This window comes from Vanessa cardui, chromosome 23 (assembly GCF_905220365.1).
Source record: "Vanessa cardui chromosome 23, ilVanCard2.1, whole genome shotgun sequence".
In the NCBI taxonomy this organism is placed as follows: Eukaryota; Metazoa; Arthropoda; class Insecta; order Lepidoptera; family Nymphalidae; genus Vanessa; species Vanessa cardui.
The window spans coordinates 4,531,850-4,550,113 of record NC_061145.1 but is presented as its reverse complement, the minus strand read 5'-3'; the positions used below and the strand labels follow the sequence as shown (position 1 = coordinate 4,550,113).

Here is an 18,264-nt window from a genome sequence, read left to right as displayed (position 1 = left end):
CATGAAGCCCTACAGGTAGGTGTTTTATTAATATTTTATATACTTTAAGTGAATATTCACTTCACTTTGAATATTATTATCTTTAAAAAAAAAAATATTAGTTTAAGTAATTTCCCAATTTTAGGGGGAATTTCCCAATCTTTTAAATTAAATTAAATGCTACTCGTACCGGCGAACAGTGTTTCATTCCTATTTATCTTTAGATATAATAAAATAGGATTGTCTATTTGTAAAATTAAAATAACCACCTTTTAGTAAATGCGTATGTATATATATTTATACACGGCACCATCTACAAAAATAACATTTATTACAATTTTTGTCTGTCTATCTTTCTGTTTGTTCCAGCTAATCCCTGGAATGGTCGGATCTATTTTGTCGGGACTTTCACTGGAAAATTTGTATTTCTTCTTGTTTAAAATTTAGCCTTACATTAGTTAACATCTACGAAGTATACTACTCGATTTCTGTCAAATCACTTGGTCACATACAATCGGTAGATTATCAATCTAGATTAATATTATATACGTGAAAGTATCATTGTCTGTCTGTCGTTCTATCACCACCGAACCACTGGACCGAATTTAATGAAACCATTTTTGAGTTATCACGTTTTTTAGGTTTTTTCAAAATTTGTCAAAAATGCACCTACAAAAATTTATTTAAAAAAAAGTTTCAATTAAAATCTTTTTTTTCTTTTGTTTTATAAAAGCGATTAAACACTGGACACTTGTCAATATTTAAATAATAATTATCGGTCCAAATTTAAAAATGCGAGACGGGAAACGAATTCATTTTAATATTTTTTTGATTTTTTATCCTCAAAAATGCCTCAAAAACTAAAAAAATCTTTACGAAACTTGGCCTGCAGATTATTTAAAAAAAATAACCGTTTTCTTAGCTTTCCAAAAATGTATAAAAAGAAGGAAAATATTTCAAATCAATCGAAATAAAATCACCAGAAAGGACGCTGGTGGACATTCGTATTCGAACATTAACGAATTCGTAGGTACTAAAGGTCGCTCTTTAAAATTGTCACAATATTAACTAAAAATAAAAACAAATGAAAAACACTTACTTACTTACTAAACTGACCTACTTAATACAAATTTAAAATAAAATTTAGAAACAGAAACAGTTCGATAGCTAAATTATAAAAAAGATATATTGTAATATAGCCTAAATAAAGTATTAATAAGCGAATCCGAGAAACTCTCTATAGCAGAGCACAGCACACACAACATGTTCTACAATGAATAATGTAGGATTCTATCCTAACTATTATCCACACGTATATATAATATGTAAATTAAAATGCAAACGTAAATTTAATTGTATTTTATTAACACAGCTGCATTATTTAATTGGTAAAGAATAACTGTTGAGTTTCTTGAGAATTTACCGTCGAATCAAGATTCTGGAACATAACGAACCAACCAACGATAAAAACCATTTGCAGGATCATAAATGATATATTAATTTTGATTGTTTTAGGGTAATCATTCAATTAATTTGCTACACGAAGCTTGGTTTAGCAGATAAATGGTTGCCATATGAGAAAGAACATGACCCAGCGAGGTTTACAACGACTATGACTCCATACATCGAGGGCAGCCTCATGACAGTCCCGCCGCCTTACGAGACGCCAGATTACAGAGTGGAAGAACCGGTATTCCTACCGAAAAGGCATTATTTCTATGCTGAAAAACAGAGGCCCTATCGTCTGTCACCACATTACAAGACAACAGTAAGGTGGAAATCGAAGGTACTGGTTGTCCTTTAGGTGAACCTCTCGTCTGTATCCATTAAGAATAATTAGTTCTTATTAATTAGTAAATTAATTATTGTTATCTGAAATCGATATCAATATTTATATGATTCAGTTGACCATGTGACCACATAATTCGGTTTCTGTCCCTTCGTCTTGCCCTCTTATCATAATTATAATAATTAGAAGTTACGTGGAAGGCGGCTGTTATGGTATGTAAACCGGAGGAAAGAGGAACATATTCTGGGGAAGGCCTTGAGCATGGATGTGGACGTCCGACAGAGGAGTATGGAAGGAGAAAAAATGCTGCGCCGAACCCAAATAAAATTGGGATAAAAATTAGGATGGATGCAGGATGGACGATGATATATTTGGACATATAATACTAATTATAGTATTAAGTTAAAATTGCATTGATATTATATTAATTTTAGTAAGCATATATTGAAAATTGATTTAGTTATTGGCCTACGCCCATAGACACCGCTGTAAGGAATATTAACCACTATTTACAACTTACATATTTATGTACCTTGATCACTGACACTTTGAAATAGAACACTGAAATATACACTATTGATTTAGCGCTGTAGTGATGTAATATACAATGCTGTATATACAAAATCTAATATTTTAACTATTTCAGGACATTATGAAATAGAACACTGAAATATACGTTATTGATTTAGCGCTGTAGCGATGTAATATGCAATGCTATATATACTAACTATAATATGATATTTATTTCAGGACGGTATTGATAGCGCGTCGTGCTATTGTACGACTGTATACAAGAGGTTGATTCCTCTCGCTGGCTGTGCCGTGATAACAACCCGTCACATCCTGACCACAGCCACATCAACTCATCTCATACTAAGAGATCGTTACGATTACGATTCGCTAGAGAATATTCTCGGGGCGTGGTACGATACGAACGTCGACACCTTCAATAGTTCCATGTACCTGTCTCCAGCAAGAATACATTATCATCCAAATGTACGTATGTATTTTAAGAAAGTAATCATAATTTTATATTAGTATTACAGATTTTTTCTTGTTGCTTTACTATATTTTCCATATATTATTTATCTGGAAAAACCTTACTTCCTCTCGAATCACTTTATCTATTAAAAAGAAACTGCGTCAAAATCCTTTACGTAATTTAAAAGATCTAAACATACAAAGGGAAAAACAACGGTAAGCGACTTTTATATGTAATGTAATTCGTTAGTCTCGCTAAAACTCGAGAACGGCTGGACCGATTTGACTAATTTTGGTCTCGAATTATTTATGGAAGTCCAGGGAATGTTTAAAAGGTGAGTAAATAATATTTTTTTTTTATAATATTTATTTATTCAAAACACATCACAATTGTATAGACATTGACATCTGATTACAATGCATAAAGGTAAAAGGTATATGCAAATAGAATCTACTGTCCCTGAGCTAGGTATAAACCTGTATTTCAGGCGACAGTACTCTCCTGTTACAAAAGGATTCATTTTACCAAGTTGACAAAAGTGAAATAGCGAAAAAAAGTTTACACAATATAGTATATGCCAAGCGTATCGTTAGCTTTAATTTAATAATATAATAATAATGCTCATATATAGGCCTCTGCATCTATGACAGATGATTTAAGCAGCACGAAGGCACTTGCGTTCATGACTAAAGAGACCAATGCGAGAGAGGATCCTTCGGCCACACTCCCGACAAGTGTATGCGCCCCTAGGTGGGCGGGGGTTTGAAGCCCGCTCATGACGCCTAACGCGTTTTTCCTTAAATACTTTAAAACAGGCATCGTCATGCTTTGATTGACCTTCGTGAATAAGGCGTCGCCACTTGGCACGGTCCTCGGCCAGTTCCTCCCATCCCTGCTAGGGATGTTAAACGCAACCATATCACGCTTAGCGCAATCTTTGTAAAGGAGCATAGGCCGCCCAACAGACCTTTTCGCATCCGCAACCTGTCCCAGCAGTATTTGCCTTGGCAGACGAATGTGCTCCATTCGATGCACGTGTCCCTGCTAGGCAGTTGTGCCTCGCCTAGGACAGACTCGTTTGTCACTCGATCCTTCCACGTGATGCCCAGAATGTTTCGAAGACAGCGCAAGTGAAATGTGTTCAGTCGGCGTTCTTGTTTTGCGTACGTTGTCCACGTTTCTGCTCCATACAAGAGTGTACTTAGGACACATGATTGGTAAACAAGTACTTTCGTTTTTACTGTAAGGTGTCTGTTGTCCCAAGCCCTTGAACGGAGCCTCCCGAACGTGGAGGCTGCTTTGATGATGCGGGAGTCGATCTCTGCATCAAGCGAGAGATTGCTCGACAATTGCGACCCAAGGTAGCAAAATTTGTTAACCACCTGCAAAGGTTCGCCGTTAAGCAAGATCACTGGTTGTTCTAAACATCCTTGCACTAAAATAATACGGTCTTCTTGCAATTTATGGACTTTGAAAAAAGGTGGCAAGCTCTGGCAAATTTGTCTATTGGGTTCTGGAGTTGAGCCTGGTCATGAGCAACAAAGGCAGCGTCGGCAGCGAAGAGAAGACTATCTACAAATAGGTCCTCCCTGTAGCGTTTGGACTTGAGCATTGAAATGTTGTACAGCTTACCATCAGTTCGCGTGTGTAAGTGGACGCCCTGCTGTTCATCCCAAAAAGCAACCTTCAAAAGCACCGAGAAGAATATTCCGAACAAGGTAGTGGCCAGTACACAACCTTGACGAACACCACGGCGTACGTCAAGGTTGTGTGGAACGATTGCACTATCCTTAGGAGTTTCGGGGGGCATCCAATTCTGACAAGAACCGAGTATAACCCCTCTCTGCTCACGGAGTCAAAAGCCTTATTTAGGTCTACGAATGTAACGACTAGGGGGGTATGTTGCTCCCTACACTTCTCTTGTAGCTGTCTGAGTGAAAATATCATGTCGACAGTTGACCGTTGGTACCTAAAACCACATTGTGCCTCAGGGTATACGCGATCGGCGAGCCTTTGTAGTTTACCTAAAATGGCCCTAGCAAAGGCCTTACCGACGATCCTAAGAAGAGATATTCCGCGGTAACAGTTGCAGTCGCCGCGGTCGCCTTTACCTTTATAAAGAGTGACAATGTTAGCATCTCGCATATCCTGAGGGACGTAGTTTTCTTCCCAACACTTAGCCAGGTGGTTGTGGAAGATGGGCAAGAGGCACTCAAGCTTGACGACTTCGGTGACAACATCGTCTTTACCAGGACTCTTTCCGCATTTGAGCTGCTTGACGGCCAGATAAAGTTCCTCTACGGTGGGTGCGGCGTCTAGCTCGTGCCAAGTTGCCAGTTTCGGGACAAGCTCCACTGCATCTGGCTTAATATCCTTTGGGCACGAGTAGAGCCCCTTGTAGTGTTCTATCCATCTTGCCATCTGACGAGTGCTGTCTGTTATAACAGAAACGTCGATTTCTTTGAGAGGTGCCATCTTTATTGGAGTAGGTCCAAGAGCTCTTTTGATGCCTGCGTAAACCCCGCCAATATCCCCCGCGCTTGCGCACGCTTGGATGCTTTGGCAAAGCTCCGTCCAATACGCATGCATGCATGCATTGCAAAAAAGCGCTTGCTGCGCTGGAGTGAGGCTTTTGCCTTCGTGAGATCTTCACGCGTCGCATCGCAAGGGTTGAGGCGAAAATTTAAAGCGGCTTGGCGTTTTGAGTCAATCAAGGGAAGTAAGTGCTCTTCGTTTTCTAGAAACCAGTCGTAAGATTTTATCTTTTGATACCCAAACACTTTTCCTGCAGTGTCAGTCAGAAGAGACTTCACTTTTTCCCATTCGATTTGTGCTTATGCCGTACTATCCCAAGTTGCAACTTCTTCACGGACAAGTTCCCCAAAAGATTCTACTACCTCCATGTCACGAGTCTTAAAAAGATTTATCTTTTTTCGACCTAGCGGCTTGGAAGAATGGAATCTCCTGGGGACAAGTCGAACTTTAGTAGCAACGAGACTGTGATCGGTGTCGCATTCGGCACTGTGAAACGCCCGCATGTGGAGCGTTTCCCGCAGGTTCCTCCTTCTTGACAGATCAAGGTCTAATTGGTGCTAGTGTTTAGATCGAGGATGCATCCACGAGACTTTCCGCATCATTTTGCCTTTAAAAAAGGTGTTGGTGACACACAGCTGGTGCTTTGAGCAAAACTCCAACAATCGTTGCCCGTTGTCGTTTAGCTTACCTATGCCGTGTGCACCGAGGCATTCAGGCCAGGCTGATGTGTCCTGACCGACGCGAGCATTAAAATCACCCAAAATGTGCAGTCGGTCAGTTGGATTTACCCTACGTACTGTCTCTTCGAGCTGGTCATAGAATTGGTCCTTGGTCTCTGGTTTTGAATTAAGCGTTGGTGCGTAAGCGGAAATTAGAGTGACAAAGCCGCTTTTTGTGTTTAGACGCAAGAACATAATCCGCTCGGAAACGCCTACAGGTGTCTCTATGGCGTTGATGAGTTGGTTTCGAACCGCGAAACCTACACCATGCTCTCGTGTTTCTGAGGAACTTTTGCCTTTCCAGTAGAAAGTGTAGTTAGCTTCACGCAAAGATCGTCTTCGGTTTTGGTCCCTTGTAAGGCTACAATATCAATATTAAGCCTTTTGAGCTCCACGTCGATACTGTAAGTTTTGCGTAGTTCTTGGGCGCAGTCGGGGCTTCCGTAGGTGTTCAGGAAGCTTGTCCTCATAGTTCGGACATTCTATGTCGCAAAGCGCATGTAAGCAGCGTTGTTATGGGCTTTGGGATTTTTCCTTTGAGTGGGTGGTTAATGTCACAGCGTCAACGTCCAGCTGTAAGGCTTGTGTTCCGTTCACCAGGCGGAACGAGTTAACGCTAAGGCGGATCAGTACCTTACCCTCAGATCGGGGGCTGCCCGACTTAGAAAAATGCTAGGAATATAATTAAAAGAACAACTTGGTTTTTTCATACAAATAGGTTTATTAGAGATTTATCATTGATTTTCTATGATTATCGATGTTAGACAATAAAACATTGATGTTTTAAATTGATTTTGCATAATTTAAAACATCGTTACATCTATTTCTCAAATCTACATTCAACCCAAGAACGGGTTCATCTGTGCAAACCAAATCTTCATGGTTTGTTCGGACTATTAAGTAAATATAGTTTATGTGCAGTTTGCACTAAATCGGTCGAGTGGTTCTTCATTTATCACATTTTTTTGTTACAAATTATTTCAATAAATGGCGGGTCATTTTGTGTCAATGGTCCAAAATCATTTCACTCAAAATGGAAAAACAAAAAAAATAAAAATTTTTTGGATTAAGTTTTTAAACAGCTAGCAATTAAGTCATATATTTTTTAAAGAAATTAATCGATGTTCTAACTGATTTTTGTATTATTTCACTATATACATAGCGAAGTACGTATTGGGCCGCTAGTTGCTTATAATATAATATTAGAAACTAAGATTACACGGCATACCGTTTCCAAGATTGTGTCTGGCCTTTGGGTTTACCGAATCCACCATACAAACTGGAATTTAACAATAATAAGTATTGTTGTTTGCTGGTAGAATATATTTACCTACCACGGCGACATTGTATGAAGGTCTAGATCGTTTGTCTATATTCGGCGCTAGTCCTTAAGTCATAGATTTGCTGGATAAAAAGATGTTATTATATTAAGTAAATATTTACATAGTATAAAACAAAGTCGCTTACCGCTGTCTGTCAAAACAATGCAAACGTAGACTGAGCGTAGTCTATCTATACGTATAATAAAATTGTGGTGTCTGTTTGTAATATTAAAATAGCCATTTTATTCAATGCATATACGGTGCATATAACAAAATAACATTTTTTACAATTTTTGTCTGTCTGTCTGTCTGTTTGTTCCGGTTAATCTCTGGAACGGCTGGACCGATTTTGACGGGACTTGCACTGGCAGATAACCGATGTAATAACGAGTAACTTAGGCTACAATCATTTTTTTTTTGTTATATTCAAACGTGTCAGCTAGCTATTATATTGCATCAATGCGAAGAGAGGGCGGGATGCTAGTATTTAATAAGAATTTACTTTCATAACTTTTTAATGATGTTGCATTTATTTCTAGTGGCACAAACCAGAACATGTAAATAGGTCACATCCGTTTTCGTTTACCTTCGATTTGGCGGTGTGGGCATCTACCTATAATATCTTCGGATGGTATTTAAAATCGGAGAGTACTGCAGTCTGTCGTAGAGCATCATCACATTCGTAAGTTATTCTTTAGTTGTTTGTATAATCCTACTACTATTATAAAGGCGAAAGTTTGTATGTATGGATGTTTGTTACTCTTTCACGTAAAAACTACTGAATGGATTTGAATGAAACTTTACCACAATATAGCTTATACATCAGAATAACACATAGGCTACAATTTTTGAGGTTTCTAATGTGAGGTCGTAAAAAAACACATTTTTGGCGCTTACATTGCAAACGCTGACTGAATCCTACAAGATAGATCAAAACAATGTACTACAGTATTGTACAACTTAAAAAAGTCCATGATGGTATATGTTTATCTCTATTAGGAATAACCCACAATAACCATTTTTTATCCTTTACTTTGTACGAGAAATAATGGCTTATTTACGAAGCGATTACTAGACTAGACGGGACGAAACTGAAGTCCACGCGAACGAAGTCGCGGGCAAAAGCTAGTCTATATTATAAATGTGAAATTAACTCCATTTGCCTGTCGGTCCGTCGCTTTTTCCCGACCAAACCGCTGAATCAAATTTGATGAAGTTTGGTATGAAGCCAACTTGAAATCCAATGAAGGACATTGGCTAATTTTTTCCCTGAAACATGACAAAATACCCCCTTAAACGCGAACCAAGGCGCGAGCGACAACTTGTAATTAGGCATGTAAGGCATATGTTATTTTCAGACGAGACCACGGATCTCCCGTACCGACGAATGAATTGTTCATTGTTGTCGGTTTCCAGTACATGTGGGCCTTTAAACACAAACCAATGCCTTGGTATAAATATGGAATACTTACCAGATATACCACGAATCCATGCCCTAAGGTATGTTCGATGTCGAATATAACATGACTCCCCGAAAAACTAATGCAATGTGTTCGGGTTTCATATACGTATATTTTCTTTCTTTTTTCTATTTATTTATTTATTTGAACACAAACAAGCAGAACACTAACATTTACAAGGAATAAAATGTCCTAATAATATTTATTAGTGACTACTTTTTTACAGGTGTTACATAATACCAACAAAAAATAATAACAACGATACAATTAAAAAGTTTAAAATTGAATTAATTATAAATAAAAAAAGTTATAAACAAAAAAATTTAAGTTGATTTAAATTATTTGTGTTACAATAATAATGAATAGAGGAAAATTATCAAAATTAACAAGTAAATTAAAATGTCTGAGAATTATAAAAATATTAAGTTCTACATTTTTTCATTTCTAAACTTTATTTATATGTACACCTCATAGTATTAAAACACTTCCATATTTTATCGATTATAAAACAGAAGTCAAACGGTACGCGTGAATTAATAGCAACATTTTTGTATGGAATGGTAAATTTCCCACTGCTGGGCTAAGGCCTCCTCTCTCTTTTAAGGAGAAGGTACGGAACATATTCGTACAATATACATATTTTTTATAAATGAATTTAAATTAAATCACATCGACGACCTCCGTGGTCGACCGGTTTTAATGGTTACTCCACTCTGAGGTCCCGGGTTCGATTCCAGGCCGAGTCGATGTAGAATGTTCATTAATTTTCCATGTTGTCTTAGGTCTGGGTGTTTGTGGTACCTTCGATGCTTCTGATTATCCATAACACAAGTGTTTTAGCTACTTACATTAGGATCAGAGTAATGTATGTGATGTTGTCCAATATTTATTTTTTATTATTATTATTTATTTTTTTAACTTTTTTCATGCTCTCGTTTTAACGAGGTTATATTCTCCGTTTTTGGGGGATCCTATCCAAACAAAAACGGACTACCTTGAATCACTTGATAAAAATTTCCGCACAATCCTACATGTATTCAGAATGACTGCTTTCTGTAATAAAATAAAAGTGAGTTTGTGTATGCCAAGTGCTTGTAAGCTGGAAAACAGTGAGTGAGGAATGACTCCGGTTGATGAAATGATAACAGGTATAGTTTTTACGTTTTTTACTTTCCACTGAGATTTAATTTCGATGGACAAATCAGTATACTTGGCAATTTTTTCGGTGAAAGTTGAGGCTATGTTATGAGTATTTGGTACAGCGATATCTATAAGGTAAACGGTCTCGTTTTTCTTATCATGTAACATAATGTCCGGTCTATTAAAATGTACAGTTTTATCAGTTATTACAGTCCTATCCCAATAAAGCTTAAATTCACGTGACTCGAGGATGATGTCTGGTTTGTACTTATAATAAGCAGTTTTGTCATTGACAAGTTTGTATTTGAATGCTAGGTATTGGTGAACAATTGCAGCTATTTGATCGTGTCTATGTTTATAGTCCGTCTGTGTTAATGTACTACATGCTCCTGTGATGTGCTGTATAGTTTCTGAGCTATTGTGGCAGTGTCGACAAAGGTCTGATTGTAGTGTGTGGTCTTTGATGATGTGTTTTCTATAGTTTCTGGTATGTATAATTTGATCCTGGATTGCCATCATGAAACCCTCTGTTTCAGGAAAAAGATCACCGCGTTTGAGCCACGTGTTAGACGCTATCTTGTCTACAATTGGGTTCATCAGATCGCGGCGGTGTCTTCCATGAAGTGATTTTTGTAGGCAGATATTATTTTTTTCTTGTGCGGAGAATACTGCTTCATTTTTCTGTTTTGTGTGGTCGTTTAGATTGAGAGGAGTCGTTGTTGTTTCTCATGGATTTGTTTAGTTTGATAAAAGCCTAAATATTTATAACCAGATACTTCATCTACAAGTTCTATTATTTCACCTGTTTGAAGGCGGTACGAGTTTTGTTCTATTTTTCCTTTGTTAATTGATTGTATACTACATTTATCTATGCCAAATTCCATATGAATATCTGTTGAGAAGTTTTCTGTAAGATCGGCAAGATTGTTTATTTCACTTAAACTATTTCCATATAATTTGATGTCGTCCATGTAGAGGAGGTGTGAAAGAGTGTAAGCCTCACTATTGTATGTAAGTCTGTAGCCCATATTGGAATTGTAAATAAGTGTAGATAGTGGGTTTAAAGCTAAGCAAAACCAGAGGGGGCTCAACGCATCGCCCTGGAATATTCCACGCCGGATTTCTATTATTTCTGTTTCTAAACTATGGTTGCCATTAAACATTTTAAGAATGGTTCTCCAATAAAGCATTGTATTCTTTAGAAATTCTATAATATGCGGGTGAATTTTATAATGTTCAAGTATGTATATGAGCCAGCTATGAGGTACAGAATCAAACGCTTTCTTATAGTCAATGTACATAGTGTATATATTTCTTTTTTTGGTGATTGCTTGCTTAGAAACAACTGCATCAATAGTCAGCTGTTCTTTGCAGCCTAAACTACCCTTTCTGCATCCTTTTTGCTGTTCCGCTAAGATATTTTGTGAAATCACATGACTATAAATTAATTGGCTAAGACAAGATGTAATGATCTTATATATGCTCTGGAGACAAGTTATGGGCCTATATTTAGCAGGATTTTTTAAATCAGTTCGGTCTTTGGATATCATATATGTTGACCCTAATGTGACGTAGTGAGGCATTATATGTATTTCGGGTTTTTTAATAAAGGCATTTATATGGCAAAGCAAAAACGGATGTAAATATGTAAATTTTTTGTACCAGTAGTTGTGTATTTTATCAGATCCAGTAGCTTTCCAATTATGTGTTTTGTTTATAACTTGTTTCAGAATATCAATATTAATTTCATCAAACTTCATTTCAGGTAAATCTACTAATAATTCCCTATCCCGTTTAATCCAATCGGTTTCATGGTGTGTTTTAGGATTAGACCATATGTTAGACCAAAATTGATGTAATTTTTTTGCTTCTGGCATATCTGCTACAGTTACGACATTACTATCTTGTGTATTACTGTTAAGGTTTCTATAAAATAATTTCTCATTGTTATTAAATAAGCCATTTTGTTGTTTTCTAAGAGTGGTTTCTTTATATCTACGTAAGCGATTGCAGAGAGCGGTTAGTTTTTGTTTCAGAGTATCGAGAAAGTGAGTTAGTTCTGTATTAGCATTTTCATGTCGTGAATGAATTTTGTAAGCTTCTTTAATTTTGTCTACTTCGAGTTTTATTTTCCTACTCGTATTACCGTTAATGTATTCTGTCAGTCTTCCACTTTTTATTCTAAGGGCCGCAACTTTATCCTCCAATCTTTTTTGCCATTTAGGAGTAGGCCTTGTCCTGTGTATAGGTTGGTGATCACTAATTTTACATCCATTACATATAGAAGCTGTAACGCCGCCACAATATATAGCATTTTGAATTTCACTAAAGTGGGATTCTGGTGATATATGAGCAGGGAGAACGGATAGGCTTATATATTGTACTATACTAGCAAATTTTTTGGAGGTCTTTTGTTTAGGAATACTGGGTCTAGTAGTGGGATCTAAGTTTTTATATTTATTTAAAAGTAGCAAGAACGTATCTTTAATTTGATTTTGCATATCACTAGTTAGACTAGGTAAATGTTGTAAGTTGTTGCTATGTTCAGTATCTTGTACAGTGTTATGGCTAGCAACATGTAGTAGAGTGTTTTCAGATATAATCGGTAGACTTATAGGGTTAAGAGTAAGTAAATTGTTTGGAGTTGCTGCTGTTGCTATCTGGGTATTATCTAAAGCAAAATTCTGTAATTGTGATATTTGCACAGGTGTGTTACGTTCAGAAAGATTTGTGTTATTATTGATATGACTCGCTAATTCTATTGCAATTTCATCTTTTAATTCTTGGAGCCTATCGGTGTTTATAAGTTTATTATTTATAATTATTCTACGTTGGTCCGCTACGCGTTGTTCAGATACGTGAGAAAGGTTAGGGCATTCTAAAATAAAGCATTGATGTAATAGTCGTCTGTACGCGGTTTTATTTGTTTCAACTTTAGTAATTCTGTAATAGCTTCTCATAATAAACTCATTTAAATTGTTATCCCAGAGCATTCTTTGGCTACCGCTTACGTTATTTCTGATCGGGCCAGAATGCTTTTTTAAGTAGTCACCCGCCTCTTCACGTATCATTTGAATTTGTTCAGTAGTTAATAAGTTATTTCGTACTATAGCCCGTCGCTGGCCTCCTACATGTTGCCTGCTGGCCTGCATATCCGGGAATTTTTCAGTGAATCTAGAATGAAGTTCGGGAAGGTACGATCTTGTATTAGTTTCCATGGATGTTAGAATGAAATATGTGCGTAGGATAAAGATATTCATAGCTTCTGTCCATTTCCTACGTGCACGTTTGCTAGATTTGGCGGGTGCAGACGTTTCGGCGCTTGCCTTCTGCACAACATCCGTAGCTAATAACGACGATATCGATTCAGTGGTATCGGAGTCCGAGAGACTAGCGTCGGTCGTCTGATAGTTAAGGATTCCCACCCGGAGATTCATCTTGCCCCTGGCGCCACGGGTTAACAGCCTACTATCATCGGCGTCCAGCATGGAGCTACCGGGAACTAGGGGCTTATTTAAAGGATTATTATTCATAGTTTTATTCTTTTGGACGAAGATAACTCATCATACTAGTCCAAATTTGATGAGTGCACAGTAGGCTTCCTAACTGAGCCCATGGACGCCGCCGTTGGTATACTTTATACTCTTCCGCCGCCGTCCTGTAACCGACATCCTGTGCTGATGCCAGTTGTACTATCCAAACCTTAGTAAGACGTTCACGCCTAAAAGCTTTAGATAGTTCCCCTGATGGATATACCGCCATCGATCGGTCGCCATTGCCTCGTTAGTTTATAGCAGGGTGCACCACGAGCAGGTGAGGTTGGCTTGGAGTCTATCTCCCCTAATTAGACTCCCTTACGCCCCTTGTTATTATTATTATTACATTTATATTTCATATTAATTTAATATTGGTACGATTTATCAAGGGAAGCTTGATAATTATTTATCAATTTTATGTCGACAATTCAACAAGTGACACTAGTTAAATCGAAATATATAATAGTAATATTCAGACCATATATGGTTAATTGTAGATTATCAGAGAATACAATTTACGTTGTGTAATGCATATAACCCAGTGTTGGGCATTAATCAAGCAATTGTCAATTATCTTATTAATTGACTAAAAAAGTAATTGCAATTAAATTAATTACAATTAAATTAATCGCAATTACACTTTTAATTGCACCTTGCAATTAAATTAATTTGATTAACGTATGTCAATTGCAACATACAATTAAAATAATTGCAATTAACTTTTTTAGTTGTTTTATAAAACAATTAAAACTAACAATTAACTTTGTATATCAAAATGAAATTAGTAAATATTTAGGAAAATTAAGCTATAAGTAATTAGACTTCAGACGAATAAAAATGTGGTCAAAGGCTCTAAGTATTAAGCTTATTTTTTCTAAATCTCATTTTCCACAAAAAAAAGTGTTTTTTTTTATATTATATAATAAAAAGTTGCATTGATAAATATTTCTGCAGCGTATGTATAAAACAAAAACATTTCAAGTCGTCATCTTCATTCAAGTCTTTTATTTGTTGCTATCATATTTATTTAACTACGGAAAAGATTAAATGCAATTAAAATTTGCCTAACACTGATACAATGTCATTGAATTTCAGACCGAGTGGGGCTGGTTTATTTGCTTATATGGCGATTGGGCTAGATTCGGTATAGAAGGTGGTGCTGCCCTACACAGGGCTTTCCAAGGCCGATCCTGGAGGCACGATGGATTAGTCGGCATGGGAGCCTTCAGTATGAGACTGAGGTCCATCGAATTGACCCATTATTTTACAATATTAGATAACTGGGCTGTACTTGATTTCTTGTACGAAGCTTACGAATCTAGTTTTCCGTACGCCTGGTTAGATGGGAGATTTGAGGATACGAAACACTATGCCCCAAGGGTGAAACCAGGTTACAATGTTCCAAGAATTTACAATCAGGGGACGCAAAACGACTATCTTCCTGAAATATAATGTTCTCAGGAATTTTCAGGTTTTTTTTAATATAAAATTTAACGCACAAGTTAGTTTCCTATTTAAAAAAATTGGTTAAAATGCTTTCTCAAAATGTTACATTGGACTATTCGTATATTGCATAATTTGTAAAGATTTTTGGTGAGGCGCCATTACGCAAATAATTTAACAGATATTGCATGATAAAGGATGTGTATTTCAAATAATACTAAGTATATTAAAAACCTAATAATGTCAATAAGAAACAGATACATACTATAATTGATATTCACAAAAGTGAATACTTACTTATTTCTTCTTTAAAATAAATTATGTTATGGTGTCATTTCTTACGTTTTATTTCACAAAACGATACCCTAAATTAAATTTTCCTTGGTTAATATCAATCCTTGATGTTTGATCATTACAATTTATCTTATTAATTTCACTGTGAGCCGCGTAAAAGAACCTCCTTTCAAAAACCTTAAAGTTAGAACGCAGCACAAAACCATTCCATGTCAGAAGGTTATATACGACATTGGCTAACAAAGTAAGTTAAGTTACATTGGATACACGTATCAAAATGGCATAATTAAGACGGTAAACAAATATTTCAACAGTGAAATTCAAATACATACTATAATTGATATTCACAAAAGTGAATACTTACTTCTTCTTTAAAATAAATTATGTTATGGTGTCATTTCTTACGTTTTATTTCACAAAACGATACCCCAAATTAAATTTTCCTTGGTTAATATACGTGTTCGTTCTTGTTTCTTAGGATCGTTTTACATGGTGGATTTCAGCTACGCGCTAGCGTTGAGCTATTGGTGTTGCGCTTGGACTATTTCCGGTCGTAACTCGTTTCCGTTGTAATGGATTATGAGAGGGAATAATAAGAGAGGTTTACGCGTACTATGAAATAAAAATAACACGTTTTTTTTAATTCGTTTTTATTAAAAAAAAAACTTTCATATATTACTTTATTTTTAACAATAATAAATTAAGTATTGTCCTAGTGACTGATGGCTCTAATAATATTTAACTGACTAAAGGCAATTTAATTTATTTAATTAATATAAAGAATGTTTTAATTAGTTCAACAATCAATATATATTCAAATCGCCCGCAGACAAATTAAAATTAATTCGAATAAATAGATTTATAAATAAATAATTGTCTATTAAACTATATCGTAACGAAAAATTTACAGAGATAGTAAATGCATTTTTTTCATATAATTATAATTATTACAAAAATAAATTACTACAAAATAATTAATTCATAGAACATTTAAAATACGTTATTAATTTACACAAAATATATCAACATAAGTATAAGAATTAAAGCGAAGACCTTATAAGAACATATTTCATGAAATTGTTTATTATTACTTGAGTTTAAATTACCGTAAGAAGAAACTCAAAGCGACGAGATTTGAGTTTCTCCTAGCACTGCAAAACACAAACGTGAAATGTCAGAATGTGTTATACGATATTAGCTATAATAATTATAAAATTTAATGGATACACGTATCAAAATGGCGTATCATTTTAAGTCGGTTATAACGGAAATTGAGAAACAAAGCAAAGTATTCGTAGATAATTGCATTGCTTAATTAAATGTTTGTATGTGTTTGTGTTTTTTTGGGTTGCATTGACAGGAAATAACGTATGTGTATATATATATGTAGGTATTTGGAAAGTTTCATGTCCGAAAATGCAACGCTCATAACATTTGACGACCTCCGTGGTCGAGTGGTCTGTACACCGGTTTTCATGGGTACGCCAATCCGGGGTCCCGGGTTCGATTCCCGGCCGAGTCGATGGAGATTATCATTAGTTTTCCATGTTGTCTTGAGTTTGGGTGTTAGTGGTACCGTCGTTACTTCTGATTTTCCATAACACAAGTGCTTTAGCTACTTGATATCAGAGTAATATATGTAAGGTTGTCTAATATATATTTATGTAATTTTTTGTTATCGTGTTATCAGTAGTAAATGTGATATTTAGAAAATTCCAAACTTTACTTGGTGAATAGAATTCTGTCACAAAACTAACTTTGGTGACCAGTCATATATCATATTACATATATAAACATAAAGGTGTGGTGTAACACCCGTATTATTATTATAATTATAATGTAAAGTTTTCACTATACATACCATAACATACCAAATGGTATAAATTAAACTAAGAATGACATTGCAAAAATAATATTGTTTTTTAAAATCTTGTATCAATTACAAACCTCATCTCCCTTTGAGAAGAAGGTTTTTGGAACATATTCCACCACGCTGTTCCAATGCGGGTTGGTGGAATGCACATGTGGCAGAATTTCTATGAAATTTGTCACATGCAGGTTTCCTCACGACGTTTTGCGAGATGAATTATAAAGGAACATATTAAACAACGTTATTCCAATGCGGGTCGGTGGAATATACATGTGGCAGAATTTCTATGAAATATGTCACATGCAGGTTTCCTCACGATGTTTTCCATTACCACTGAGCACGAGATGAATTATAAAGACAAATTAAGCACATGAAACAGCGGTGCTTGCCTGGGTTTGAACCCGCAATCATCGGTTAAGATGCGTTCTAACCACTGGGCCGTGTCGGCTCAATAAAATAAAAAATACAAAACCGTATGTAACAGAACGAAATAGAATCGCCTCGAGAGGGCATATCAATCCTTGATGTTTAATACATTACAAATTCTCTTATTAATTTCACTGAGAGCCGCGTAAAAGAACCTCCTTTCAAAAACCTTAAATTTAGAACGCAGCACAAAACCATTCCATGTCAGAAGGTTATATGCGACATTGGCTAAAAAAGTAAGTAAGTTACATTGGATACACGTATCAAAATGGCATAATTAAGACGGTATACAAATATTTCACCAGTGAAATTCGAAGTGAGTTCTAATCGAATAAAGCGGCTAAAAGTTCTCTTGTTATTTTAATGTATGTTTGTTTAAATGTCAATCAATTTTAATTCTATAACTTGATTGTGATGTGTGATGATTTGTAAGCGTAAAGCGCTTGATTTTAAAAGGCTTGTTTATTATTCTATGATTTTAAATGATTCTTATTTCTTTTTACTGTAATCGATGTTACACTTTGGATATATTGTGACGCAGTCTTTTGATTCTTGTCCGTCTCTCGCAGCTTGAACGTATCTGAAGTAATGCAGCGCCATTTTGCTGTCAGCGGGCGGTACTAGCTCGCTGGATTCTCTGTAAATTGAGTTTTTTATAATTTAGTATTAAATAATAATAATAGATGACTAAACGTCCACCTCAAAACGATTGATCATTTATTTATTTATTTAAGATTCACCAGTGGTAAATACATCAACTTATAAATAG

At 35.8% G+C, this 18,264-nt stretch overlaps 2 protein-coding genes across 2 annotated transcripts in view; one reads left to right on the top strand and one right to left on the bottom strand.

The window, feature by feature from the left end:
- The first annotated feature begins 1 nt into the window (after position 1).
- LOC124539619 lies at positions 2–14,914 on the top strand. Its single transcript, XM_047116917.1, has 6 exons — positions 2–15; positions 1,495–1,765; positions 2,519–2,764; positions 7,866–8,008; positions 8,685–8,826; positions 14,558–14,914. The coding sequence occupies exons 1-6, from the start codon at positions 2–4 to the stop codon at positions 14,912–14,914; spliced, it is 1,173 nt and encodes a 390-aa protein (XP_046972873.1).
- Positions 14,915–17,629: 2,715 nt separating this feature from the next.
- LOC124539920 overlaps positions 17,630–18,264 on the bottom strand; it is a 44,605-nt gene continuing 43,970 nt past the window's right edge. Inside the window, exon 11 of the mRNA XM_047117298.1 lies at positions 17,630–18,132. Within this exon, the coding sequence (XP_046973254.1) occupies positions 17,985–18,132 (148 nt within the window). The 3' untranslated portion in view covers positions 17,630–17,984. The remainder of the gene's footprint in view (positions 18,133–18,264) is intronic.